Genomic DNA, 27,414 nt, shown 5'->3' with positions numbered 1-27,414 from the left:
CTGAACTTCCAAGTGAAAGCACTCAAGTCCCTTGGAAGTTAAAAATCCAGCAGGCTGCTCAAGGGTGCTCTATGGCCAGTTTTATTGCTATACCCAATTCAATAAGTATACGCAATTGGGTTTAGAAAGGGAGTGGGAAGGAAAAAAAAAAAAAGGAAAAAAAGTACCTTTGAGACTACAAAGGTCATCATAAAAGAAGACACAAGTAATTGACAGCAAATCCTTTCAGGGTTTAATTAGCAAAATTTTAAGTTCTGATGGGGGAAATAAAAGGGAGCACATTTCCAAAAACCAAAAAAGAGATACTAAACTTTAATAAGCAAGAAATTTTAATTAAGCCTCAGTGGGTCAAAGGAAATTAAGTGGGGAGGGAAAAAAACAAAACAACTTTATCCTAATTGGGTTTAGTTTGACATGCTTCACAAGTTGTTGTTGTTTTTGTTGGGTTTTGTTTTTTTGTTTTTTTTTCAAACTGATAGGAAACAATGAATAGGGAGAGAAAAACCTGCTAAAATCTTTAGAATTTACACGATTCTATTCCTAACTACAGACAGCATTATTTGGTACAATGTGTATTTGTGGATGTACATGAACAGTATATATATTATCCGGATCATGTTGTGCTATGTACACATCTTTACAATTCTTCCTGAAGGTTAAAGCAGTTCATTAGATTTCAAAATGCGTAATCATCTTGTGTTGGCACTTGTTAGGCTCTTGTCAGCATTGATAACTGGCATGTTTTATTGCAGCCCAGTTCCAGCCAGTGTTTGCCAACTTGTAACAACAGAAGTCCAGCAATAGGTGGGTAGAGTGCAGGAAAAAAACAGTGCCATGTTTCTCAATTGGAGACCTACAAAGAAATCACAGGCATTAAAATAAAACCCCTTGTCATCCTCAGTTATTTTAAAGATGTTAAATAGTATTTCAAGCTCAAGGAAGATAATCACTACTTGTTCAAGAACTTTACATACCTCTAAAACAGAAGATGCATAAATCCAAAACCATCACCTGAGAAAGACTTGAGTTAGTTCAGCATTCTGTGTATCCAAGCTCAACTATCAGACTTTCAGGATCCTGTTACTTGTGTTGCTTGTCAAGTGCACAGTGTGTAAATGTTTGATTATTCACACATAGGGCTAAACACTTGTAGATTTAGCATTGAAACTTCTGTGCATCACTTACTGTGAGGGATGGACGCTGCTTCAACAGCAAAGTGCAGTACAAAATGGCATAACAGTGCTTCATTAAGCAATAACACGACAGCTACCAAGTCAAACTGTGCTTGTTTGAAACCAGCTATATGGCCCCTTCTCATCCAGTTCATTGCCCATCACTCACTTAGGAGTCACCAGGACTTAGAAAAGCTTTCGCCTTCCAAAAAAGCAACACAGCCAATTACTTAAATATCTGTCATGAGCATTGTTTCACTATGGCCAAGTTTAACATGGCAACAGAGCTGAGGTTAGTTAAGGACACTCTGGAGTGTTACTCACAGTTACTCCCTTTCTCTTAGGGAGAAAAAACTGTCAGCTGCATTAACAATTCTTATGCTCTAGTTACAGGCAGTTGTACAAGACATTCAGTTCCTTTGCTTAGTCTTTTGATCAATATTAAGCATTTTTCATGCTTTCTCTATACTGGAGAAATTCCATTCAATCAAAGCATTTCTGCAGAGAAGAGATACTGCAGTACTAATTTGTCACAAGATGGAGCCTTCCCCCACCCCCAACCCCCACAATTCTTACAAATTATAAGAAAGGAATTATCTCCTGTACAACCTTGGTGAAGCAAAACTAACCAGCAGGAACATTTAGTAAGCCGTTCTATTTGTTCAGACAGTACAACCCCTTTAAACTACATACAGTGCTGTATTTCTCCCCCCCAGGTTTTGTATGGTGAAGCTAACTAGTACATATGGTTTGGAGCTTCCCCAGCCAAATGGTTCAGAGTAGTTTATTTGCCAAACCAACCATTAAGAAAAGACAGCTTCAACACAAAGGTCTGTTCTGCTTTGAAAAGCAAGAGTGGGAAATTATTAGCTAGTTGAGGAAGTTTTTCATTGGCATACCAAGATTAAAGTGACCAAAGGCCAGGTATTTAAGGGCCATGTTTTAATACAGAGCTTTCTGCAAGAGCTTATTGTAATTAAAAAAAGAAGTCCCATTAAAACTAGGATGAGATTGTTCAAATTAGAGTAAGTATCTTGAGTCAGAAGCTCGTTTTTAACAGGGTGGCATGAAGTGCATGCATCACATCAGCTACTCTCAGGTTAAAACTTGTCCAGGCTCTCAGATATGCTACAGTTCGGTTTTCAAGCAGAATATAGCTGTTTTTCTGAAGCTATTCCTGAGTAAAAAAGTTTTTGGGCTGCTGAAGAGAACACCACCTTTCTTGATATTATTGATGGGTAATATCTCAACTTGATCCTTTCTGATAAACTAGTAGACTTTCTATTACAATTTCCATAGATACCTGAAGCAATCCTTTCCAAATGGTTCCTAACAACCTCACTAAAGTCTTAAAACCTACATGCAACATGCCACCAACATCTGCAAGATAAACTCCATATATATATGTATATATGTGTGTATATATATATATATATGAACTTGAGATAGCAAGACAGGATGCTTTTAAGACTCAAACAAGTATTCTTCACAATAATGAACAGGAAAGAATGATTATTCCCTTCTATTACAGCTCTAGTAACTCCTAAGCACTATTAATAAAGCAGGATGAATACTGATAAAGAGAACTTCAATTTCTGAACAGCACAAATGCAAGAGTACTAGAGAAGCAAAACAATCTTGGCAGAAGGGGCTGTTACTGCACTTGAAAATTCTTTTAGTCTTCAGTATCACATACAGCCAAAGAACTCCACTGAGACCATGCAGCTGAGAAGAAAGGTTTGGGTTTTTTTTGCTTTTGAAGAGGAAAAAAAAAAAAGTTCAGCAACACTTAAGCAGGAAATCCTCAACTCGGGTAACTGACTTGTCTTTAGAAGGATACTTACCCTGAAAAAAGTGAAGCTACTAGCTGCTGAATAAGTGTCACTCAAAAGCAGTTTCTTGGCTTTTTCTTACACAGCGGGCAACTTTTCTTTTAAATTCTCCATTTCTGTCTTCTCTCCATTCTTTCTGTAATTGAATAGACAGCTTTCAGATGTCAGTCCTATAACAATGTACAAGTTCTAGGAAGACTCTTGGTGTTTACATTTTCAGACATTAGCCATCTAGTCAACACCTAAATTTGCTTACAGTCATTGAGCTAGTCACTGAAAACCTGTGACATTCAGGACTTTTGAAAGCTTGCTCTGGGTTTCTACACAAGCTGCTCACAAACAAGACAGTGAGGACACAGTCTTTCCCCCTTGGGTTTTAGGCATTATCCAAGACTAACCTGATGGCTACCAATATTTCACAATTTCTAGGCTGAAATCTATTTACTTCAGCCTGCAAATGAGCAGCAAACTCAAGCTGTAGACCACAAGCTATTGTTACAGGTTAGAGAAAATGTCTTTAAACTGCAGTGATGAAAAAAGGTACACAGCTGCTGTGGAGCTAGTAGTTATTCTTGGATTTTTAGGACAGTTTCAACTCCATCTTAATCTAGCCAGGACACTCCAGGATAGAAATACAGAAGTCACAGTATTCAGAAGAAGCACAGCAGTGTCCTTAGAAAGAAAACACCTCCTAGTTAGATATGGCTACAAGATATTGGCTCCATGAGAAAGACCTTAACAGAATACTCAGCACACCTATGGGGATGGTCTCTGTGACAGGTATCTGATTTCAGAACTGCATAGATGAAGAACAAAGATAAAGATGAACAGGAAGATAGGCAAGAGGTAAGTCTGAACCTGGAGATGTGCACACCATGGTATCACAAAAACCCACAGGAAAAAGTGCAGCCAGTTTAAAGTTTTTTTGTGCCAGCCTTATGATGAGCTCAGATGAAAGCATAGGAGCATCATACAATGTGACGACGGTTGACATGTTGGGTACTGCCTTACAGTTAGGCAAGAAGTGGTCAGAAAATATGAAAACCCCCTCATTTCATTAAGTTCTACAGTTCTTAGTTTTTGATATAAGCAATATATTCTTACTGCAGGGGTGAGGGAAGGGATTTAAAAAAAAACCACCCACACACCAGTTTTACCTGAAGCAACCTAGCATGTAACACCTCTTCACCCCCTACTTGGAATGAAGGTTGTAGCACATTTGAGTGAGAGAAAATTAGGATAACTGGCATATCCTAACATTCACCACCTCTAAGCTGACCTAGCCAGACAGCACGTTGGAAAGCCCAGCGTGTCTTATGTTTCCAGTGAAAGCACAAATAAGGCTATTAATTAATTTGTTCTTTTTCAGCAATTAATACAGCAAGCATTTGGTTCCTTGGATTGGGACATAGGACAATTTACACAAGGTGGCTTAAGGCCAAGAAAAGCATTAAATTTGTGCCCTCCTAGCTGCAGATTCTTAGGGGTTTTTTCTGCCTTTTATATTTATAGTTCTATGAAGCAAGTGTTCAGAATTGAATAGCAAGCAAAGTTTCCAATTTGACAGCAATCTCTCAAAAAACCTTATATTAGGTCATTAACTGTTCTATTTGCTTCTCAATATCTATTCAGGCTCCTGTCCTTCATTTTTCTCCCATTCCAAGAGACAATACTGCAACATGCATGGTTCATTTTTCCAGGAAGCAGGTATACCCCCTGTTCCTATAATTCTGGGACCTACCTATAACACCTTATTCTCTTAAAACTAGAAATTAATGACAGCAGACAAAGTATCTTTTAGTAACTGCCAAACACTGCTGCTGCAGTGAACTTGTACTCAGTAAACCAAATACAAGACATCTTGATAGCAGCTCAGAATAAAGCACATGAGCTGCTGATTCTTCATTACCCTAATGAGTATGTTCTGGTTAAGATGAAGAGTATGCAATCTACAGTCCAGCAGAAGATGCTAAGCTGCTCAAGCAGCACATTAAGTTTAAAAGTTAGTTTGAACATCTAATACCACAGTCAGAAAAATAGTTCCTAGCATCCAAAGTGATGCCTCTGTACTGTCTTCACAGTCAGATTTGGATTTAAGTTTTTATTCTTGCAAGCTGTGCTAGAAAATGCTGTGTTTCCTTAACACATTTTCAACCTTTACGCTAAGGTTTAGGTAAATAAATTCATAGTTTTCTATCCAACATATCTTTCCAAGGAAAAAAAAAAAAATCACTCCTGAAGTAGCAGGCAGAGAATGGGGCACAATACATAAAGATTAAAAAGCTTGTGATGCTAGAAAGGTGACAAGCATAGCTAGAAGTGTTAGGCCAGCTATATTCAACATACATGAGTTTGTAAACCGAGGAATTCTAATTGTACTTTTAGCATTTCATTAATAACTTGCTCCTTCCAGTGCTCTCAGGTTTGCCAGCAGAAAACATCCATATGTTGTCCTGGGTATTTGTTTCCACCAGTAACATGACACAAGAAGGGGAGGTCCAACACTCAAAAGAACGTTAAATGAGGAAATCCTTCACTACAACTTTTGCGTTTGTTTCTGGTTTTCCTTCCCTTAAGTTTGTTCCATATGAGACTATTCCCATGATGATTTTTCCACAGAGCTCAACCACCTTTGGAAATACTAACAGCGTAGCAGATGAAAGGCTTCAGGAAACTGAACTCCCACCCACTTCGGGAAGGTATAGCTAGCTTGACAGAGCAGGTTAACATTCCTCCAAAGAAAACTCTGCATCTTCTGATTACTATCTCCCTTCTCCTCACTCCCCCAATTAAAAGACCTAGAACTTCTCTTTTGTGAAAGAACAGCATGTATTAGTCACTGCTGAACCACAATTCAAGACTAATTCAAAGGAAAGCATGTTAGCATACCTCAGATGAATGGGGCCTGAAGTCTGTTCCCCTACTGCCCCCCAGAACTAAGAATTTTTTCTCTCCCCACCACCAACAGTTATTAGTCTAATTGCAATTCTGCTATAAATGCAACTCTTCTAGAGAGCTGATAGCTGTGTTTATACACTCAGGCAGAATAGGCCATGCTTCATAAACACTACGCTGCATGAAACACTTGCATCTCACTTATGACAGAATCCTTACTGCACATTCACCCTCATCTTCAACTATAAAACAGGCCATTCTTCCTCACTCCTTAGCCAGTCATTCTAGTCTGGGACAACACTTCCTCCAGAGTTGAAGGCCAGATGCCCAGTGAAGCTTTCAAGTACACTCTGAAAGCACAGACCTACGGAGTCAAACCTACTGCTTTAATCCATGATCCAGGAAGACTGCTGTAGAGAGGTGGATGCAAAAAGTCACAACGTAATTATACTGAGGGACCCCGCCACATTTTCTCCTTCCATTCAAATCAATAAATCTGTTAACAGGTTATATAATTTCCAGAACAAAAATTTTGCTGCGTTACAGTAATAACATACTAGGAAACAAAAACGTTCCAGAATGTTAACTTCTGCAGCTAAACTTAATGGCAGTTGTAACCACTACATGAATATAGCCACACAGGATTTTACAGTCAGCTTCCTTGAATTTTTTTAAGACTAAAGGAGCTGAAGTTTATCCATTAAATATCTCTGTGCACAAGTTATTTACTATAAATAAATGCATGATTGCATAGGAGAAATTAAACCCCTACGTATGAAATTTGACAACATCTTTCCTTTGCAATCTATAAGAAATTTCCCAGGGCTAACAAGTAATTCTGTTTCACAACATCACTGCTTTTCCCAACAACAAGGTAGCCTTCGCCTGTGATATAAAAGGTTCTTCCAAAAGTTCCTGTACTGTTTGTCAAACTAGAAGCAAAACTCCATTGCAAGTTTAGGTTTCTACACTGAAGACAACTGGCAGACCCAAGAAAAATCTTACCGCTGCATCAACATTAGCAGGAGAATCACCATTGGGATCCGCCAGCATAGAAATAACACTAATCATTATAGTTTCCACTGTGTGAATGGGAAGCCAGCGTTCCTCAGGTTTTTCATAGCCATATTTGTCTTCTCCAGGCTCATGAAGAATTGAAATGCAGACATCGCCATTCTTGTCAACTACAAAATAGAACAAGGCATATTTCAGTAATGAACAACATACTGGCATTTCTTCAGGATAGTTATAGAACTGTTAATCTTCACTCCAGCTAGTCAGAAAACATGTTAGCGAAGACACTTTATAAAAAAAAAAAGTAATTAACTATTACAGAACTCAATCTGTAATGAACAGAGCTTGGTGGAAGCCTGTTACTATGCCTGGACTTCTGGCAGAGAGGGCACATGGGGAGGAAGAACTTATTTCTAACATAATGCTGCAACTTTCAAGACTATTTAGATAGGCTTCCCCTAAAGCTTTTTCTGTTAAGTTCAGCAAACTACAGAGCGACATTTTTTCCACAGCAACAGAATCAGCCGAATATTACTGCAATATACTGGAACATGATTTAAGTTGCTGGAATTAGAAACTGCTTGACAAGTACTCTGATATTTCTGGAGCTAAAACTGACACAGCATCAAAATATTCCTTCCGTCCCTTATGATGGGAGCACTGTGCTTGTCTCCTCCCAGCTTTCAACATCTACAACTTCAATAATTACTTTAGAGACTGAAGAGCATTCCTCCTTCCCGGTAAAAACGCTCTTCCATTTTATTTTACCTTCCCATCTATGTCCAGCAGTCCATAAGTAAATCAAACATTATGAGGAGACTTCTTTGGAGGGACTAAAAGATGCCTCCTTTCATGCTTCACCAGAGGAGGACAACCTTGGGCCTTCTATACTGAACTGCTGAGTTAGTAACACTAAGATGAAATATTTGAAGGTATGATAAAAGGCAGCTATAGAAGTCAAGTTTCTCCTCAAACCAGAATTTTGCACTTAGGAAAAATAAATAAATAAAAGAAATCCCTGAACAGTTACCAAGAATTCAAGAAGCTACTTTCAGTAGCTTCTGAATATACTTTAGGAGCAGTCTTTCAAAGCAGCACTATTAAAACCTCTGCCATGAAGAGTTTTATGAAGTGAAGATGGCAAAGTAAACGCAGAGTTTCATATTTCTAACATGAACAGAAGTGTATCCATTTGTCCTCACCGCATTTTAGTTCTTAATTGTGAAAAGAAATTGAAACTTTGACATTTCTTACCATTTGGATGCCAGATTTCTGTGATGAATTTCATTTTTGGCGGCCTCAGTGGATAGTCTTTTGGAAAAGTAAGATGAGCCTTGAAAACACCACCTTCACTGGGGAATCAAAAATATCTTAGTAGAGTTTCTTGTAAGCTTAAACTGAAGATTGGAACTTACTGATGTATCAAAAGCTCTAAGTTTACCCCTCACACAGCTTAACATCATGTTGGTAATTAACAGTACCAACATTTGCATATGCAATGCAAAGAGTTTCTAGATTGAGAAGATCCTTTCACAAGATACTGCCAGTTCCCCAACACTGTATCTTTTTCAGAATTAGGATGATGTTCCAGAAGGGAAAACACACACAAAAAGGGAAAAGAAAAGAAAAAAAAAAATCAAAAAACTGCCAAGAAATTCACCATCTGGAATTACAACTTGCATTCTTCCTCCCAGTACATTTATTAACAGAAAAAAAAAAGTATTGCCAGTAACTCCCCTTCTCAGGTACAGCCCAGCAGATACCTGTTTATTTTCTTCCTTCAGGCACATCAGTCCTAATTTCTTGGTATCAGCCTGCAGCAGTAAGCCTCAGTGAAAAGTTACTGAAAGCTGTATAGTTGTGTCTACAGCAGTACTTTGTAAAAAGACTTCCAATACTACCTTTTCAAGGCTAAGCTAAAGTGACTCAGACATGACAGTGAGGTGTTCTGCATTACAGTTACCCACTAAACTGGAAAACAATAATAAACAAGAGACATCCAGTTTTTATGTGGAGTTACATGCCCATATTTAACTAAGGTAACAGTGTGTTGTTTTTTTCTTTTTTTAAATAGCTAGGTTTCAATACCCAGGAATAGTCCCTTTTGAAATATGGGAAGGCCTATATTAAATGGAAAGCCTTACAGATGGAATCCCTCACTAATTTAAGTACTGTAACATTTGCCCTGCCACATCATTTCTCATAACTGAAGTTTGTAACAAAATTTGAAATTGCAAAGGCACAGAATACAAAAACTGGAACATAACCTCCAAAGAAGGTGGCACAAGGTGTGCAATGACAAGCTACTTCTCAGTAGCCACGCAGACAAAAGAATTGGTGTAGAAAAACCTATTCGTGCCATTTTTTTTCCCTGTACTTGTAAATGAGTAGGAGTCAGTATCCAAAGCCCACAGGCTTCTGAGAAAATAACAAGTTTTACCCCCACGAACCAAAAGATGTGCAATTCTAGCAAGTGTCTCAAAAAAAAAAAAAAAAAACAAAAACCCACCCCCAACCCCAAAAAGCACTAGAACCAAGTGACTTGGCTCTTAAAATAAAGCAGCTGAGGGGATCTGAACCCACAGCATTCCTTTTCCAGAAGATTTAGAAAAGGCAGTTTCCAAAGAGTCCTTGATCCTGGGAAGGGTAAGAAATCTAGAAACACTGGCTATTTTAACATCCATACTAGTCAAGACAAAGAAGAGTTAGGTTACAGTTGCTGATAGCCCCAAACCGCTTAAGTCCTTTCTTGCAAAGAGAAAAAGTTCTTCTTTCCCTTTTTGAAGGAACAGATCCTAAAGTTACTAGGCTGTATGGCATCCCTGGTTGCTCCTCATCATCTACATATAAATGCAGCTGTTTAACTGGATACACATTAGAAACCAGTTAATAAAGTACAGCTGTCAATTAAGGGAGGCCAGTACCATTTTTTGCAATATTCCTGATAAAGGGGTCTCTGTCAGTAGAGTCATGTACTGAGTCTAAAGTCTTTTTAGGTAAACTCAGAATAAAGTGAGACCAGGAATGACACTAAAGTTTGAAAATTCTGAACCGCCCGGTTAAGGTAAACTATTATGTTCTACTGTCCTCATAAAAATGGACCAGGGAAGAAGGATTTGGTATAATACTACCTTGAAAAGCAGCAAGTAGGGACTGGAACAGAAGAGAGCTTCTTGCCTAAAAGCCTCAAAACAAGCTCAGCACCTTACTGAAGTGGGGAAAAAATGCTATTGCAATTTTTAACATGTGAGAAGAGGTTCAATTAAAAGCAATATTTCTTTACTGACAGTATTTATAAAATGGCCACTAGAGCCACTAGAAGACTGTTCAGAAGAGGTCAACAGAAGTTGGAGAATTCATCTCATGCAAGACTTGAGAATCACAATGTAGTGAGCTTGAGGAGAAGCAAAGCAATTCAATTACTGTGCTTAAGTACTTATTCAGAAGTCTGCAGACAGAGGTATACAGCAACTTCATGTTGGAACTAAAACTGACCTCAAGTAAATGTCACTAGGCTTTTTGTATCAGTAATTTACCACTGGAACAGCTTAATGAAGGAGAACAGAGTTCATCTTCAAGAGCTACACTTTAAACTGACTTCTTCTGAGCATAGAACCTTTTCCCAGGAGCTACAGTAGATTACCATATATAATCTCTATGAGAAAGAAAAATTGTTCTCTCGATTTGCCAGAGCTCTTTTTAAAAAAAAAGACAAAACACCAACAAAAAACAAGAAAAACCCCCAAAACCCCACCAAACAAAAAAAACCCCAAAACCACACAACAAATCAACCACACTGCATCTGCCAGAGTGCATATATAGGTATATTCATGTATATAGCAGTGCAAAAACACAGCTAACTTAAAGTCCAGGAAAAGAAGTTACTGTATGAACTGCATAGTTTTGTGTTCAAATGTCGATTAAAGAACCCAGTCCTTAGGATAAAGATATAAGCTTTTTGAATGAAGCCCACTGTGCAAGCTTTGCCATCAATTCAGATTTGATCAACCCCAAAGTACTCTAGGTCACACTAGCAAGTTCTCCCACCTCAAACTGGCAAGACTTGAGGCTAATTCTATGGTCTGCTGCAGTTTCCTCAACTACATCCCTCTTGAATATTTTCCTACAAATCACCAGCATGAAGTTGTAATGGTTTAAAGCTGTACTATCAGCTAGAGCCTCACAGCAATAACAGCAAATAGTGGGTTATACTTGCCTTACCTAAATGAGAAAGAAAACAGAAGCTTTCTTTAAGTATAGCTTATTCTTCCTCACTTCTACACAAGTACAAAGGAATCAGTGTTGCATTTTCCCAGGAGAGCAAAACAGTTTAGAACTTCTATATAGCAAATTCAACTATTTACAGGTGTTTTACTAACAACAGAACAGCATTACCTAACTTAGTATGAAGATTTAGGTTAACTTCTACTCACTTAGACCAAACTGGAACTAGTACATCCAAGTTCACTTAAGTTTCTGTATAAGTATCAGTACTTACTATAGTGTATCTGGAGGACCAATAATAAGGACTTCCCATCGATAAAGATCATTGTCATCTATTAAGCCCGCTGAAAAGCCTTCCACTGGATTTTTGTTGAGCTCTGTGTAGGAAAAAGAATTTAAGAGTGACTTTAGGTGTCTATGATATGCATTTGCTGTTTTTGCTCATGCCTCTATACGTGACCAAAAAACCCCATGACTTCCAGTGATTTGGCGACTACTGATAAGATTTATGGCCTGGGTGATTATCCTCAACTCCCTACCACACACAACAGCATGCTGCCAGAGCTGAGACCCATAGTCTGACTCTAAAACTATCTAAGTACATCATGAGCAGAAGGGCCAAAACTCAGAACTGTGGGACATGGTCTGTGTGCAAGTCAGAAAACAGATCTTCTACTAATAAAAAAAAAGCCATACTGCTTAATAAGAACCCTGAGGAGCCAGATTAAACTGAAGTCTATCTTTAACTCTAGAAAATATTAAACAGAAGAACAAAGTCACACTATGTTTTTATTTAAAACTAACATCCTACTTCCCTTAAATTATTTCTTTCAGAATCTGAAAGTATTTGAGACCTGTGCCCAGTGCATTCTGGAGACAGTGATTTATCTGAACTGCTAGAAGACAGCATAGAAGATAAGCTGTTACGATGTTTGGGTTATGGGGTGTTTATTTTTTCTTTTGTTTCACAGTTTTATCCACTAGTGATAAGACAGGATTCTAAGTTTATAGGCTTCTTCATATGCTTACTGCCAGATAGAAGGCTCATCTGGAAATAGCTGTGCAAAAATCAAACATAGATGTAGAGTCTACTGAGTTTGTTTTCACCCTGCTCCAGGAAAAAGTCTAAGATTTGGAAATAAACACCTCAAATGAGTTCTGCCTAAAATTCAGCTGGGGGAGGGAGAGAATGTCTCTTAACCTACAGCTTTGGGTCAAAAACTAAATTTAAATGCCATATTAATGCCAAATTTAAATTCTTGATCCAGCGTTTCCAACAGTACATAGGGGAGAAGTTATTCCTCCAACTCGTCAGTAATTTCCAGGTTAAATTAGGGATTTTTTGTTTTGTTTTACAATTACTACTGCATTTACTTTAACTCCTGTCTGATATTATACAGCCCCTCATTATTATATTCCACAGTAGTTAGTCTACATATTCCCTCTTTATAAACCCAATAGCTCTATTTTGTGTTGATTTCTAGGCATTACAGACTTAAGTTCAGAGGTCCTTATAATCCCCTCAGATACATACAGAGGAGCTTCAAGTGAGAACCTTATACCTTTATGGAGAAAAGGCTACCATTAAGTCCAAACTGACTTGCCCATAAGCTTGCAGTCACTGTTTGCCAGTTAAGTTCTTCACTATTTAAGCATTGTTAAAAAAAGCGCAAGAAGAATCAAGTCACAGAAGAGTCTATGTCCACACAGGGACAAGAGAATGCTCAGCTCACATGAAGGCCCAAGGTCCTGAAGAGGTAGATAGCAGGAATACCAACTTTGTTTGGTCATTGGTAATTCAGAAGCAAATTTATCCACATAGATGACTCAATGCTAAAATCCCAAAAAACATATTGGAAGGGCTTTTCTTAGCAGCTACTCAGCAAGGGTTTAGTCAACCGAGGAGGTCAACCATTCACTTTCCAAGTTGCAGGACAAAGACTTAGGTATTGAACCAAATCATGTTTTCTCAAGATGACGCCTGAAACAAATGGTAGTATCACAGGCTCTTTAACCAAGATGCAAACTTCAAACCCAAAAACCATAGCATGGCCACACCTCCACTAAGCAGACCAATTTTCACCCTCTGGCATCTATGAAACTGTGGAAACAGCTGCATGAGCTTGAGTAACAGCTGTATTTAATTTTAGGTGAAAAGGGCAGAGAGAGTAGGTAAGTATCTCACATGAATTAAGGACTTCACCACTACCTCCCTACTACAGACATTCCTCCAGCATCAGATATTAGAAGTTCCACCACATTAGTAGTTGAATATAACCTGCTTTCTCCATGCAGGATTTTATATTAAAAAAAATTGTCTATTGCTTGTGCAAAAAACCCACCTCTGTTCAGGACAATTAAGTCATCCTTTCAAATATTATATTAATATTGTAATACAGAATATCCAGCATAACAACTACAGAAGTCAACAGAAAGTGAAAATATTAGAGTATCTCACCTTAAGACTTCTAAACTTGAATTTAGGCCTGAAAAAACACAAATTTTTGCATTTCCACAGGGAGAAGAGGGTTTATGCCAAGTTCTGTATAAGCTGCTCTAACTGAAGCTGCTCACATTTAGCTTCCTTATTGTTTGATAGTTATCACTTCTTATTGATAAGACAGTAAACAAGCCTGCCAGAAATTAAGACTCTGGAAAATTCAGCATGCTTCTCCCTTATTTAAATATGCCACACTATTTTCGAGTCCAACATACACATTTTCTCTCTTATTTCTTGATTCGTGCTATTTCAATTTCTTTTTACATCTGTCTTGGCCTCCAAATAATTTTTTTTATCCTTAAGTCCTTTGAAACATTGTTCATGTACTTGTTCCGAATGAAAGCCAGCTCCTACACTCTGACTCATACCTAAGACTTTGCAGCACTATATTGCAAGACGTCTTGTGAGAAGGAATAAGACTGCTGGATGCCAACTCTTGTAATGCAGAAAATCTGTAAACTGTATGAAAGGGACAGCCATTGACAAAAATCTTCAGTTACAGCAGTTATGGAGATTTGCTTAGTGGATGTTGCCTATAAAGCAAATTATGATATTACTTCTTTTACAGGAGGTGGCATCAGTCTCTGCTTGCACAAGCTTCTCATTTTCCTTCCACAGTAGCAATACTGAAGCATAGTTCAAATACCTACTGCTTGCATAAATACTTTAACTTGAGGTAAAACAATGGATATAAGCTCAGGCCCCTTCTCCACTAGAGGTATGTAGAATTACCATAGGCAAGTTAAAATGAGCTTTTCCATCCAGATTACTTATGCTAAACTGAACATCAACTAATGGCTGGTTGGCAGACAAAAAAGGAAATCTCAGGCAAGTTTCAAACTGGGACATGAAAAACATCACCCTTGGCTTCCTTACCATGGATAGCTAAGAGCTGCTACTCATTAAAACTTGCAAACACTGAAGCCTACGGTTTGTTTGGTTTTGTTTTTTTCCCCTGGATATAGCCAATGCTGCATATCAGAAAAGTTAACTAGTAGTACCACCTATCTCTTACCTATCTCTTCATGAGTTGAGACTCACACAGTAGTGAAATCCATGCACCAAAATCCCAAATGAGAAGTGATGCCATCATGGCAAGAAAGGAGCACACACAGTGTGCTCACAGTCACAGAAGTCTGCTGCTAGGCAGAGGGACTGCTGCCCACCAACCAGAGCCTCTGGTGACACTGACACTGAGCTCAAGAAAATGAGACACCTGTTCTCTGCGTCTGTCATTTCCTACCATCTACAGTAGTTAACTACTTGCAGCCTGAACAGTTTTCCTAGATGAACACATGGATGATGAATATGCTTCATAAAGCAAAGGATTCAATTCCCTCCTCCAGGCAGGGAGAGGGGAAACAAGCTCTTGGTGCAGGTCCTCTACAAAGCCCTGTTGAAAAGCTAGCCTACAAATCCTAGAAAAGCAGAGAAGTCAGACACCTATAAAGAACAGGATCCCTTTACATTGTTTTTTCAACGCTTAGTTTTTCTTTGAGAATTCTTGTTTAGCTAAAGATATGATGTACTTTTTAAACATAAATGAGTACATTAACACATTTCCATCACCTCCTTGCCTAAATAAGTGCAATTTACTTGCTACTACTATATATTACACTCTATGGTTTAGTATTTCTGCCAATAACTTCTACATTTCTGATAGTTTAATATAATAGAAATTTTTCTTCCCAGACAAAAAAAAAAATATCTTACATTCCGTCTAGAAGCAGTTTCAGGTAGAGACCTTCACAGCTCAAGCAGCAGCCAACAGCCAAAGCAGCACAAACCTGGACAGCTGCCAAGCAGCAACATACTGGGAACAGAATCCTGTGGCTGCTTATAAATTAGACATTCAGTGTCTCTAATCCCAGTCCTGAACCAATACCTGATCTGGGAGGTGAAGAAGACTAAAGGCCCATAATCCAACAGAGTTAAGTCCAGAACAGACTTTAATGTTCAATGCCTACTGTCCCACATCATCTGCCAACAAAACACAGTGCTGCTTTAGCATTTTAGCTCTTACTAAAGCAGAACTAAGTTACCATTGCCTTAAACTTGAGCCAACACAGTACCATAAGCTGTGCTTCCAGTTTCTGTGTTTAGTTTACACCAAGCTACTGATGTTCCCTCACTCACTAAAACTGCCTTTATATAAGCCAAGAGACTTTCACCAATCCAAAAGCAAAACAGCGTCAACAAAAATGACTAAGCAGAAAAACCCCATGGCTACATGGAGCAGCTATGTACGGCATCTAAACTTTTCAGTTTGATGTTTCACCCAGCCAGCCACTGCATATGAACACTTCAGAGTATTTTAAGCTACATTACAGTACAAAGCTTTCAAAAATATAAGCTTCTACATTATTTTTAATAGCAGCCTCTTTAGTAAGTTACACAGTGGTTGAGTTTTGTGCAGCCAGTGGATTGAGCCCTGCACAAAAAACAGAGACTGGACAGCCCAAGTCCTAGCTAAGGCTTCTGGAGAAATCATCTAGCTGACTTACACACAGTTCTCAGAACAAGCAGACTGTATTAGAGCTTTACACTTGCTATACATTAGGCTTGTTTTTTCTTGGTTGCCTTTTGTGAGTCTCAGCATTAGTCCAGGATCTTCTAACAACTGTACAGACCAAAAACCATTGTTCTACTCTTCTTCTCCATACCCCAAGCTATGACTTCCATGTAGTTATATTACTTAACTGAGGTCAGCTGTGATTTCCAACACTTACCTTTCTGCCTGCATACCCAGCTGTAAGTCTCTGATTCTAGAAGATTAGGGCTGAGATAATGATAAAGTAACACGATCTCCTCACACAGATGTACTCCAGAGCTCTCCATATTATCTACTTTCATCATGTTCTGTCTTGCTCCACAAGCTCATCCAAAAAGTTCAGACAAAACACAGCACGAGATATGCACACACTCCTGGTAGCCACTTTGGCAGTAACAAATAAGATAGCAATTAAGACAGAACAGTTTTAGTCTCAGAAGGACATTGTAATTATTCTGGATTGAGACTGAAGCAGTAAAGACAAACCCATCAAGAAGAGATTCTACCAACCAGTTCAGTAGCAGCTTTAGATTTGACTCTTAACTTTAGCCTGGCAAATAACTAGTTTCCAGTGCTCCATGTGTCACCCCCTATTGAAAAGGGCAACATTACAGACTTCTACAAATCTAGTTCTCTCAGTTCAGAGAATTTGTAGGGACGGTTGTATAGTTAGCATTAACAGGCAAGTTGGTCACAGAAATCATCTCAGTGCAGTGCTACACAGCTTCATGCACTGCTGCATCAACATGCTTTGTTTGCCATCTCCTCAGCTATACGTGGAGAGCCTTCCAAGGATTTGCTCAGTGAAGCAGGTTTTGGAAGGATGGAGGACAAGGCTGGGGGGTTTCTTGTTTGATTTTTGTTTTTACTCCCAATCAACTTCCTAGCCAGAGCCACAGCTCAGCTCTGCAAACAAGACAACAGCAGCACTAGCCCAAAGTGAAGAGGCAGAAGCTCCTCCAACTGCCACTACAGGTCTGGGGATTAAGGTTATAGTACCAGAGAAACTTGACTAGATAGAGACTAGAATTCTTTTACTAGTAAGATGTCACATTATTCTAGACATAAGCTAAGAATAGTTTCTTGATTGCGTATGTGCTGTAGCTCCATGTTCACATGAGTTGTGGCATACCTGAAGACAGACAATTGAACATTCAGGTTAGCTATGTAGTTGAAAATCGACTCTTAACACACTAATCAGAAGCTTGCAGGTCTTTGGTACTGTTTTGGTTCTTAAGGAGTTCCCCATAGACCCTTAAGTCCATGGAGGTGGCCACCGATAGACATTGTCAATGCTCCTTTACACTTGAGCTCAACTTAAAGGTCTCAAAGCCAGCTCTCACACAGTCTCACGGTCTCTTAGACCAGAGATATACAGCTACTGATCTGACCTGGCAACCCAGTTTACCTAGCCCAAGATCTGTTCCCATGCACCATTTCACCCGAGTCATAAAGACAGGCAAGAAGAGGGATGACCTGTTTTGAGACTTTTTTTTCCTGCAGCACTCTTCATACATAGAGGCCTTCTGTGTACACACACTCAAACCAGTCCTCTTCCAACATCCCATGCTTACCATCCACAGATGGAAGGTCTCTTTCCCCCTCCTCACAATGTGTTTGCCATTAAGCAAGTGTCTGAACTCAGCAACTTAAGTAACTGTGGAGCATAGTGTGCCTGCTAAAGCCGTAAGTCTTTTCTCTCAATATGAAGGCGGTGTTCCAGTTACCTTCCTGTCCAAATCAGCTCCCACAAAACACTGGAAATACAACACATACTGATGAAAAGCTTTGAATTCCACAGTATTGTTTAAAGTTTTGAAATACTTACACTTCCAGAATTAAGATTATCAGCAGTAAGTTTAGAACATATGCTCAAATTAATATCAGTCATATAATTTTGGTAGAAATTGAGATAAACTGTTTCCTGAAGAGCCCTCTCTGGCTAGACTGCTTAAAGCATGCTGTGTATCCCATCACACCAGAATCTAGCACTGCTACATCACCCAGGTTAAAATGGAGGCTGAACAGGTTTGTTAAAAAAAAAAAATCCCAGTAAGGTCTGAACTTTGGGGGGAAGTGGTATGAGGAAGGTAAGAACAAGGAAAACAAGGATAGTTAAAAAGGATTGGAAGAACCCTGATTCTGAAGTCCACATCTGAAAGAAAGCAAGTATCTCACCAGGAAACATTCAGTGGTTTGCCCATAGAGTCAACTGCAGCACAGGGCCACATTTATCTATCCCACTCAGTATAACAGAAATGCCACCTTCATTTTGTCCTCAGTGTCTAATGCACGTTTCCACTCTTGGGAGTCAGACAAGATTAGGTGGGTATGTGCATCTGCCTGTATTTGAGACAGTCACCCTCAGCAGCATTCAATAGAGATTTTATCAGGATAAGTAGTTCCTGAGACTCCATGATCATCTCATCCCAAAGCAGATGTCAAAACCAGGTCAGATGAATCACACTCTACATGTACTTATTTCTCTCACCTACAAAGCCGCCTACAGAGCTTCAGATGTCTACTGCATAAAACTGCTAGAATTTGGCAAGACAAGTGTCATCCTAGGTGCCAGTTGTATTAATGTAGTTGAGTTTAGTAAGGACAGCAGAAGTTAGTTAACTTCATAACAGCTGTTTGCAAATTACCAACAGACTAAAGCTACAAAAAAATTCCATCCAAGTATCTTCTGAGCAGTCATATACACATCAGTCATGAAACAGCACTGTTGAACAGAACTAAGAGTTCTAGGATACGTGTGGTTTACATACAAGAACACAAAACGATTCTAGGAAACCCACTAGAAAGTCTGCATCACAAGACTATGCCATAGGGAGATATTAACATCTGAAGAGTTCATCAGAAGCTTTCCTCATCATATGTGTAAGTTGTTGTGCAAGTCAAGGACACTTTTCCAGCTTGTTTTCTCTCTTGCTTAGAATATGAATAACAGGTTTGCATATCCTAATTTGAGCTACATTGTTATTCAGAATTGTTTTAAGACATTTCTCTAAGTGATTCCTGACAGCACCATCTTTCAGATCAGCACCAAGTGCAAGCCAGCTAAGAAAACAGCCAGCTTGACCTACTAGGTATTGTGATGACTGCATGGAAATAGGTTTCCCTTAACTAACAATTCACATACAGAAAGACTGTATGTGAAAGCCTTTACAAAGGGTTTGCATCAAAAAGTCTTTACTATTATTCTAAACCTGTACAAGCACTGCTAACATTCATGCCCAGGAGAGCAGTTATTTTTATGGAATCCTATTTCAATTAGATTGCTATACTTAGCGTTCTTACAAGGTCTGGATATCTGATCTCTGTTCCAGCTGATATGCCTTGGACCTGAGAGTAGGAAGGAGAAGCAAATATGAACATTTACACTTGCAGGGTGGCCTAAAGCTCAGACCTACTAGATTCCTTAAGTGAAAGATCTTGCCAAGACCAGTCTACTGACACATATCCACATACCACTGAAAACTGAAGCACAGAGCAGGTGCAGCATGGTGATAGCACAGGCCTGCATGTGAAGTGTTACCCAGATTCTGTTCCCATATGTTGGGACAAAAAGCAGACAGCGCGAGTTTCAAGAGTCACATGCCCTCTTCCTCACCCAAGCCACCTGCTCTTCTTTCTCCAGGCACCTAACTTTGCACACTCGTTTTAGTATTCAGTCAGTTCATACTTTCAGAACAGCAGCCACCTTTCAGTTCCACTTCATTAGGACCCAATCTCTACACTGGAAGCAAAATGCTGTATTTTAGATCAAAACAAAGGCTGCATTAAACACATCAGAGGAAGAAAATTTAGCAGAATGCCTATTTGAGGCAAACAAGTTCTACCTACATAGTTCACTTATTGCCAAACTGTTTAGAATAGCACTTTGGGGGAACTAAACTACAACTTGTACCAACCACAGAAGGGACCAAGTAATGCTATCTTAGTTGAATATGCATGTTCCGTTCCAAGTATTTCTTGTATTTAAAAAAAAAAAAAATCACAAAGAGATACAGAAGAGTCAAGGCAGAATCAGTTATAATTACAACATGCGGTTTTACTTGAAGGCTATTCACTCTACTTGATTTATCGCAGATCAGCTTCTCAAACAAAACAAAACCAAAATAATTTATAGCAAATCAACAAATCCTTACAGTTTACAGTTCTGCAGCAGGTAATTCTTTAATACTAAAGTTGGAATCACTATCAATCACACAAGGCAAGACATTTTAGCAGGATTTGGGTGATTTAACATCTCTAAATAAAGATCTTGCCAATAAAGCAGAAATTCTTCTAATGAAAGTATTTTCTCAATAGGTACTAAGGTTGCTGCTGGAGATCCTGTGAAATAAGGAGCATTCTCCCATTCCACTATTCTCTAACAGAACAGAAAGAAATCACTTTACTGTCAGATCCAGATATGTCCATACTTTGGTGTAACTTACAATGCCTTCTTCAGGGGGAGCAGAGAAGGAAAGAACTCATAATTTATGGGAAGCTTGGTTCTTTCCCTGAAAGATTAGTAAGCTGACCTAGCCAAAGCCAACTGGCTGTGACTATAGCTACCCCATCAAGGAATAAGCTTATGAAGCAGGTTATTATTGCTTCATCCTGTTCAAGCAACTGGTTAAGTCATCAAGCCCCTCCATTCTGAGGTTTAACTAAACCTCACTTTCGAAAACTGCCAGCATCCCTGAATTTTTGCTCTTGTGATTGCTGTCACAAATAGTCTTTCTTCGAAGAAGCAGATTTCAGCTTATTTCTGCAAGAGGAACATTGGAAGAACTAACATGTGCAGCTAGTAAAGTTTGCCACAAGTTACATCCATTGTTATTTGCAGTGCAACAGAAATTTGGGCTGCTTGAACTGCTCAGACTCTAGTCACTATAACAAGGCATGTGTTTTAGCAATGATATTATCTATAAAGTCAGCATGAGCAAGGTAGCTTTGATGATTCTGTCAACACATACTCACAAGAAACAGGATTCTCTTATCTGCTATAATGGGGCTCTACACTTCAAGAGTGTTAAGATGAGCAGTACACACATGCTGTAACTAAGCATCTCAAAAAGCATCAATGAAGATTGACGGTTATCCAAAAATATGAAAGAGTCCTTTAAAAAAAAACAACAAACATGGGGGGGTATAGCATTTTAAGTGATATTGAAGTTAAGTTTGACATGTGCAGGACCTTGGAGTCTTAACTATTCAGGATAATGCAGAATATTACTGACCATACAAACAGACCTCTCCAAGGAAGCTAGTAGGCAGACTAGTATCAACTTAATACTTCAGATCAGTGCCACTCAAATTATTATCTTGTAGACAAACCTACTATAAGCCAGTACTCAACCATAAACAAAGGCTTCTTATATCACCAGTCACTCAAGAGGTATGCCAACTCAGTTTCGATCTATAAAGTGATCCTAATTCCGTAATTCCCTCAGAATTCACTACTCAAATATTTTAAAAGTAAATCCTATGTAATTGCCAGAAATTCAACTAGCTCAACATTACACTGCAAGATTTTTCCACACAAGGAAGTAAAAACTGAACCGTCACATTAAGTATTTAATACAGTTTTCCAACTTGTTTGATTTTTAATTAGACATTTTTGCTTTGAAGTGGGAGCTGTATACACTTAAAGCTGAAATAATGCCATGTTTCTCATATTTGAGAAAAACATTAACGTGGGTTTTCCTCTATCGTAAGTTGGGGAATATTTACAACACTATACAACTTCGGCCAACACATGGTTATTCCCTTGTTCTCAGTGATCCATGTTTATGTTAGAGGACTCGCACTTCTGGTTCCGCTGTGCACTACCAACTTAACTGCATCCTCCCTACATGATTTTGCTGGTCGAACTAGACAAGTCTGCCTACTCTAACAAGTCTCTGTGTCAGCAAGGATCTGGCAGAAAGATGAAATAAAAGCATTCAGAGAAATGCTTCAGTCTGCAAAACCCTTGGGCTTGACAGCTCTGGAGACTGGAAAGGAAGTTTTACACTCTCAGTTGTCTCCTGCCTCTTTTTAAAGAGCATAAAGTTTTGGGGCTGTACAGAGAATACAGTTTATCCTTCCCCCCACCTCCCTTGGGAGTTGAACTCTGCTAATCTAGTGCTATACTAATCTACATACTTGCTGTTGACTTTTTTGGGAAGTTCAGAGGCACTATATTCTTTTAGTTTTTCCTGCACCTTACCCATAAGAAGAAACAGACAAATCGTGGCTTCTATTTCACATCATTACCAATCCACAATAAAGTACCTTTCTCCTTAAAAAAAATCACCACCACATCTGTAAGAACAAATATGACAAATATGTTTATTGAATATTAAGATATTTCCCGATGTTGCTAGAGCTTACAATTAAGCTGATTTGAGAAGGCAGAGCCATTTAGCTTCACAGATATCCATAGAGAAGAACCTCCCTTCAGTCCTAGCTAGTTAGACTAGCACTCTAACTGGCTTTAGTAGTCAGAGATCCCCACTCACCACTTCCTTTAAACACTTAAGAAAACAAATAAAAACTACCCAAAGTTCTATCTTGATTTGAACTGTTCTTGTGCCTAAATGGGGGTAAACACATGTCAATATAAAAACAGCAACTATACTAATTCCTTGGTGATATAGCTCAATATTTCATTAGCACCGTGAAGCTACTTAGTATTTGGGGGGGGGGGGGGGGGGGGGGACACCAAACACCAAAACAAAAACCACCCCACAACTAACTAGAAGTTGTATTTTGTGACTGTCATTGAATATCCCTTCTCTTAGAGCATTATCAACATCCAGAACATGCCACTTAAGTTGACAAGCACGTTGTATACATGGTGCTGTGGTACTAGTTACCTGTTCCAAGTTACAATACAAGCCAGGTTGCTCCAGAAAAAATAGAAGTCTGTCTTCATACACTTATTGGAGCAACCTGGAACTATGTTGTCAAGTTTTGTTCTGTGTTTTGATAAGTCCCTTGGTTTTAAGTCTCAATGACAACCAAGAAGACTTACCAGTTGACCTTCACTTTAACAAAGTCTTCGAGAATTAAAACAACTCATTAAAGTGCTACATGCCAGAGGCACCTATTTTCCCCATAATGCCTTTATTAAGAACCAAAGCATAAAGGAGACAAAATAGGTAACTGTTCCAAGAGCTACTGTTCTACATTCCTTTCTCCTCCTGTCATTGTTTTTTTCCTCTTGCCATTGCAAAGAGCTATCCAGGGTCTCACCCATTAAAGAATTTTTGTACTCCTCAACTGCTCCACCATTATATGGGTTTCAGATTCCCCCTTCAACATCCCTCTGCTTCTGGATGTCTTGCTCCAAGTCTAACAGCTCCGACTTCAGATCTCTTGTGCTTGAATAATGCTAATTTGATGAATAAGTGATCTACAGCAATTTAAACTAGTTTAGATCACATAACTCATACCCACTGTCTGTTTGCTGTCCTCCAAAACCCAACCACTAGGTACAACCCAAAGACTCACCACACTTGATACAACACAAAAGCTGCATGTAGCAGAAGGACTGAAGTATCAGCCCACCAGGGGAAAGAATACCACAATGCTGATTTTTATTCTGAGGTAGAGTAAGTAGTGTGGGTGTAAACAAAGGGATACACTGGAGCAGCTGAGACTTGGAAGAAGACAGTCAGCAGTAGGTAAGGAAGATGAGACATCATGAGGCTCAGTCTCTGCATTGCGACTTCAAGTAGCCTGCCATCAGAAAAAGCAATGTCAGAGTCTAGTTTCAGCTCAGTTCAGATGTTGCTTAGGTTATCACATATAGAAGAAACTATTTTCTTTCTCAGGTCACTTACTCCAGATAGGACTTTTGAAGAGTTCAAGACTCTTCTTCAGTACCCACCACACACTTAAGTATACACACCCATAATCACTTTTAATACTGTTTCAATTTATTTTTTTTTAATACACATAAAAGGATACCAAAGGCACTAATATTACTTAAAACACACAAAAAACCCACAAAAGAATTGCAGGTTACATGCAAATGGTTGCAGTACTTCAGTCAATACAGTTGAATCGGTACCAGTAATAGGGGCAACTGGAAAAGCTTACCAATTTTTACCATTATACATGAAGCCTTCAGAAAAGAGCGAGCAGAAAGGTAAACAGAAGTCAATCCCCAAACCTAACAGTTTACAAGTCTACTTACATATCCAACCAGCCTGTGCTTACAGAAGGTCTTAAGACCTCACAAGACAAGAAAAAACAAAACTACACAACAGAAGCTGACAGCTAATACTTGTTATCAAGAGGCTTCAGCTAAATGTCAAACTTTCTTTCACAGAGCACAATTAGTTGGTTAAGAGAAATTCCAGACAGCCAAAGAACTATATTAGGTTACCAAATGCTCATTTTTACCAAGTTCGAGCACAACTATTCTACACTATGGCTTCCCTAGAGGGATCATTTATAGGAAAGAGAAGCTTCACATCAAATCCATTCTGGAGCTCCTGTACTAAGCCTATACCTAGTGTTATTAGCATATCCGAACACACAGGTACCTCACTGAATGTCAGTAACAACTTAATGCATTAAGGCATTAAGAGGTGCACGCTTATGTTCAGGAGCACAGCCGCAGTATGTGTGAGATTATATTTTTTTTAAAGGATGTCACCTTGAAGAGGTAAAAAATCCTGTGCTAATAGTTAACTACCCTGAAGTTTCTCAAACTTATCGTCAACTAAAACCTGAAGATAGTGCCAGAGATGCAAAACACACATCATCTAGCTTGCTATACCTGGTTATGCAACTTCACCTCCTTATTGCTAACAATGTTGTTTTCCACCCTCATGCTTTCGAAGACATTACTGAAGTCTCAGGCTAAAATCCTCCTCCAAGAATGCCAGTGCCACCCACTGACCCCATCCCCTTGTGGGGCTACTCGGCAAACTTCACCCAGCGCTGCATTTACCCGAGTTTAGGTGCACCTAGCACACGTTTCCTTATCTGGGTACGAGGCAATTTTTAGGTACGGGACGAAAAAGGCAATCAGATTCGCCCAAGGTGCCGGGCAGACCTGTGCGCTTTCTCGAGGGGTTTACTTTAGCCCAGCCGCAGAAACCCAGACGGCAGAGGATGCGGGGGAACATGTGCGAGTGGGGGAGGGAGCGGCGGTAGGCTCCTCGCCGCACCCGGCTGCCGGCTCGTTTCTCTTTAAATCTGGCAGCGAGCGACACATGGAGCTGCATTGTGCGCCCCGCCGCCCGGGCGGCCCCGCGCATGCGCGCCGCCGGGCCGGGCCGAGCCGAGCCGAGCCAGGTCCCCTCGGCGGCGGTGGGCCAGGCAGGGCCAGCGCGCACGGCCGCCCGCCCGCCCGGGGACAAAGGGAGGGGGCGGGCGCCCGGAGACGGCAACGACTCGCGTCGCGGAGCCAAGCTGCCACCCGCTCCCCTCCGCCGCGCTCCCGCCTCGCCGGCGGGCCCGGGGCCCGGCGCTCCGGCCCTTCCTGTCGCCGAGCCCAGGCTCCCAACTCCTCCTTCCCCGCACCCGGCCCGCCCTCTCGCCCCCGGCGGACCCCCTCGCCCCTCCCCGCCGGCTCCCCCCTCGCAGCACGCGGCGGGCAGCCCCGCTCCCCCCCCGGTCCGGATCCCGGTGCTGCCCGGTCCTCTTCCCGCCCCCCCCCCCCCCCCCCGTCAAAGCCTGCAGAGCCCCCGGCTCTTCTCCTGACAACAAAGGGGGAAGTGGCCTCCCCCTCCCGACCCGCCCTCCCCGGCGCAGGGCACGGGAGGTGAGGGTGGGAGCCGGCGAGGGGAGGCGGGACGGGGGCACCTCAGGTCCCCACAGGAAGGTGTGCGTAGTGGGGCGATTCACCCCGGGCCTGAAGTACCGTTTCCAGGGGGGAGAACTCTCCCTCCTCCGCTTCTTGTCGGGGCCTGACAAACATCCCCTCACACCACGGAGACTTCCCCGCACACATCCCCCCACGCTGCGGGGAGGAAAGCTCGGGCTCCCTTCTCCCGCCCCCCACCCCGCCGGGCCCCGGGAAGACAGGGCCGCAAGAGAGATCGGGGAGGCTGCCAGGCACGGGGCGGGGGGGGGGGGGGGGGGGAGAAGGACACGACACCGGCGAGCAGGGCCGTTGCCAACCCCCACTTCCCTGACGGGACGGGGGCAGCGAAGGAAACGCTCCCCCCCGCCATGACGGCCCTCCGCACCCCTCCCCCCGGCTCCCCTGGCAGCGATCGCCAGGCAGGCTCCCCCTCCCCCCCTCGGCCTAGTTCCCTCAGCTCCCGGCTGGGCAGGAGAGCGGCGAGGGGGGGGCCGTAATCTCCCCTTCCCCCTCACACACACCTCCCCACCCCGCCGGCCGCCCGCCCCCTCCCCCGAGCCGGCGCCCCTTCCCCCACCGCAGGCCCCGGCCCCCGGCCCCTGAGAGGCCGGCCTCCACTCCCCTCCCTGCCGCTTCCCCCCCTCCCCGCAGCGGATCGCCTCCCTCCTCCTCCGCCGGCCGCCAGCCCGGCTACCTGCTAGTTGTCTCCGCAGTAGCAAGGCGGACTGGAGCTCCGTCATTCTCCCCCTCTCTGCCCGGGGAGGGAGTCCCAGCGGCGGCGGGGACGGCGCGGCTCCTGGTGCTGCGAGAGCCTGAGGCGGCGGCGAGTGGCCCTCAGCCCGCCCGCACCGCGCCCCCCGGGGGTCTGGCTCCGCGCCGGCCGCCGCCACAGCACACAGGGTCCCTGGCAGGGGAGCGCGGCCGTGGCTCCGTGCCGCCCTCCTCCTCCTCCTCCTCACCACCGCCACCACCTCCTCCTCCCCCCGCCCGCCAGGAATTTCACTGCACTCCGGGCAGCGGCGCGCAGGCGCACTCCGGTCCGGCCGCCGGCCCTTCCGCGCCGCCATCTTGAGAGGGAATGTAGGGCGGGGAGGCGGGGCGAGCCGTCCTTCGGCCGCCATGTTGAGAAGGTCCCTTCCCACCCCTCTCTTTCAAAGCCCTTACCTGCAGGGAGGGAGAGATCTATTGCTGAGGAGGGCTCCCCTCAGGAGGGGCGTAGCGCGCCGCCCCTCCACAGCACGCTCGTCGTGCTGTCGGCTGCTGTCCTGGCTGCCTCTGCTTGGCACCTCTGAGGGCAGAGGGACTTCTCCTGAGGGACAGCTGGCTGCTACCTGTGAGAGGCACGTCTTCCCTCAGTTACCACACTGCACAAGGCTATTAGACACAGGGCAGAAAAGTAACAAAAGCTAGCTGGGCATTTTGTCTCT

General features: G+C 41.7%; 1 protein-coding gene across 4 annotated transcripts; it reads right to left on the bottom strand.

Annotated features, from left to right (window-relative positions):
- Window positions 1-446: 446 nt before the first annotated feature.
- Window positions 447-26,953, bottom strand: UBE2G1 (ubiquitin conjugating enzyme E2 G1). Of its 4 annotated transcripts, none has more exons than XR_012651054.1 (7): window positions 16,367-16,572; window positions 11,412-11,514; window positions 8,168-8,265; window positions 6,905-7,083; window positions 3,017-3,140; window positions 975-1,011; window positions 447-853 (listed from the first exon to the last, which is right to left on the bottom strand). XR_012651054.1 is itself a non-coding variant. In XM_075032487.1 (7 exons), exons 2-6 carry the CDS (start codon window positions 23,705-23,707, stop codon window positions 3,054-3,056), a joined length of 495 nt encoding a protein of 164 aa, XP_074888588.1. In that variant the 5' UTR covers window positions 23,708-23,907; window positions 26,682-26,953; the 3' UTR covers window positions 447-853; window positions 3,017-3,053. The 4 variants fall into 4 exon arrangements, 3 of the variants coding, with proteins under 3 accessions (XP_074888588.1, XP_074888586.1, XP_074888585.1); XM_075032487.1 differs by lacking the exons at window positions 975-1,011; window positions 16,367-16,572 and adding exons at window positions 23,680-23,907; window positions 26,682-26,953; XM_075032485.1 differs by lacking the exons at window positions 975-1,011; window positions 16,367-16,572 and adding an exon at window positions 26,682-26,952.
- Between the last annotated feature and the right edge of the window lie 461 nt (window positions 26,954-27,414).

This window comes from Buteo buteo, chromosome 7, assembly GCF_964188355.1.
Source record: "Buteo buteo chromosome 7, bButBut1.hap1.1, whole genome shotgun sequence".
NCBI classification, from domain to species: domain Eukaryota; kingdom Metazoa; phylum Chordata; class Aves; order Accipitriformes; family Accipitridae; genus Buteo; species Buteo buteo.
The sequence above is the reverse complement of the archived record's forward strand: the minus strand, read 5'-3'. Positions and strand labels throughout refer to the sequence as shown.

Coding starts and splice junctions, on each gene's coding strand:
- UBE2G1 (XM_075032484.1), bottom strand. CDS start 16,493: ATGATGAAAGTAGATAATATGGAGAGCTCTGGAGTACATCTGTGTGAG. Junction 7,084..8,167: donor AGAAATCTGGCATCCAAATG/GTAAGAAATGTC, acceptor TCTATTTTGTAG/TTGACAAGAATGGCGATGTC. Junction 3,141..6,904: donor CTGCTAATGTTGATGCAGCG/GTAAGATTTTTC, acceptor ATTCAATTACAG/AAAGAATGGAGAGAAGACAG.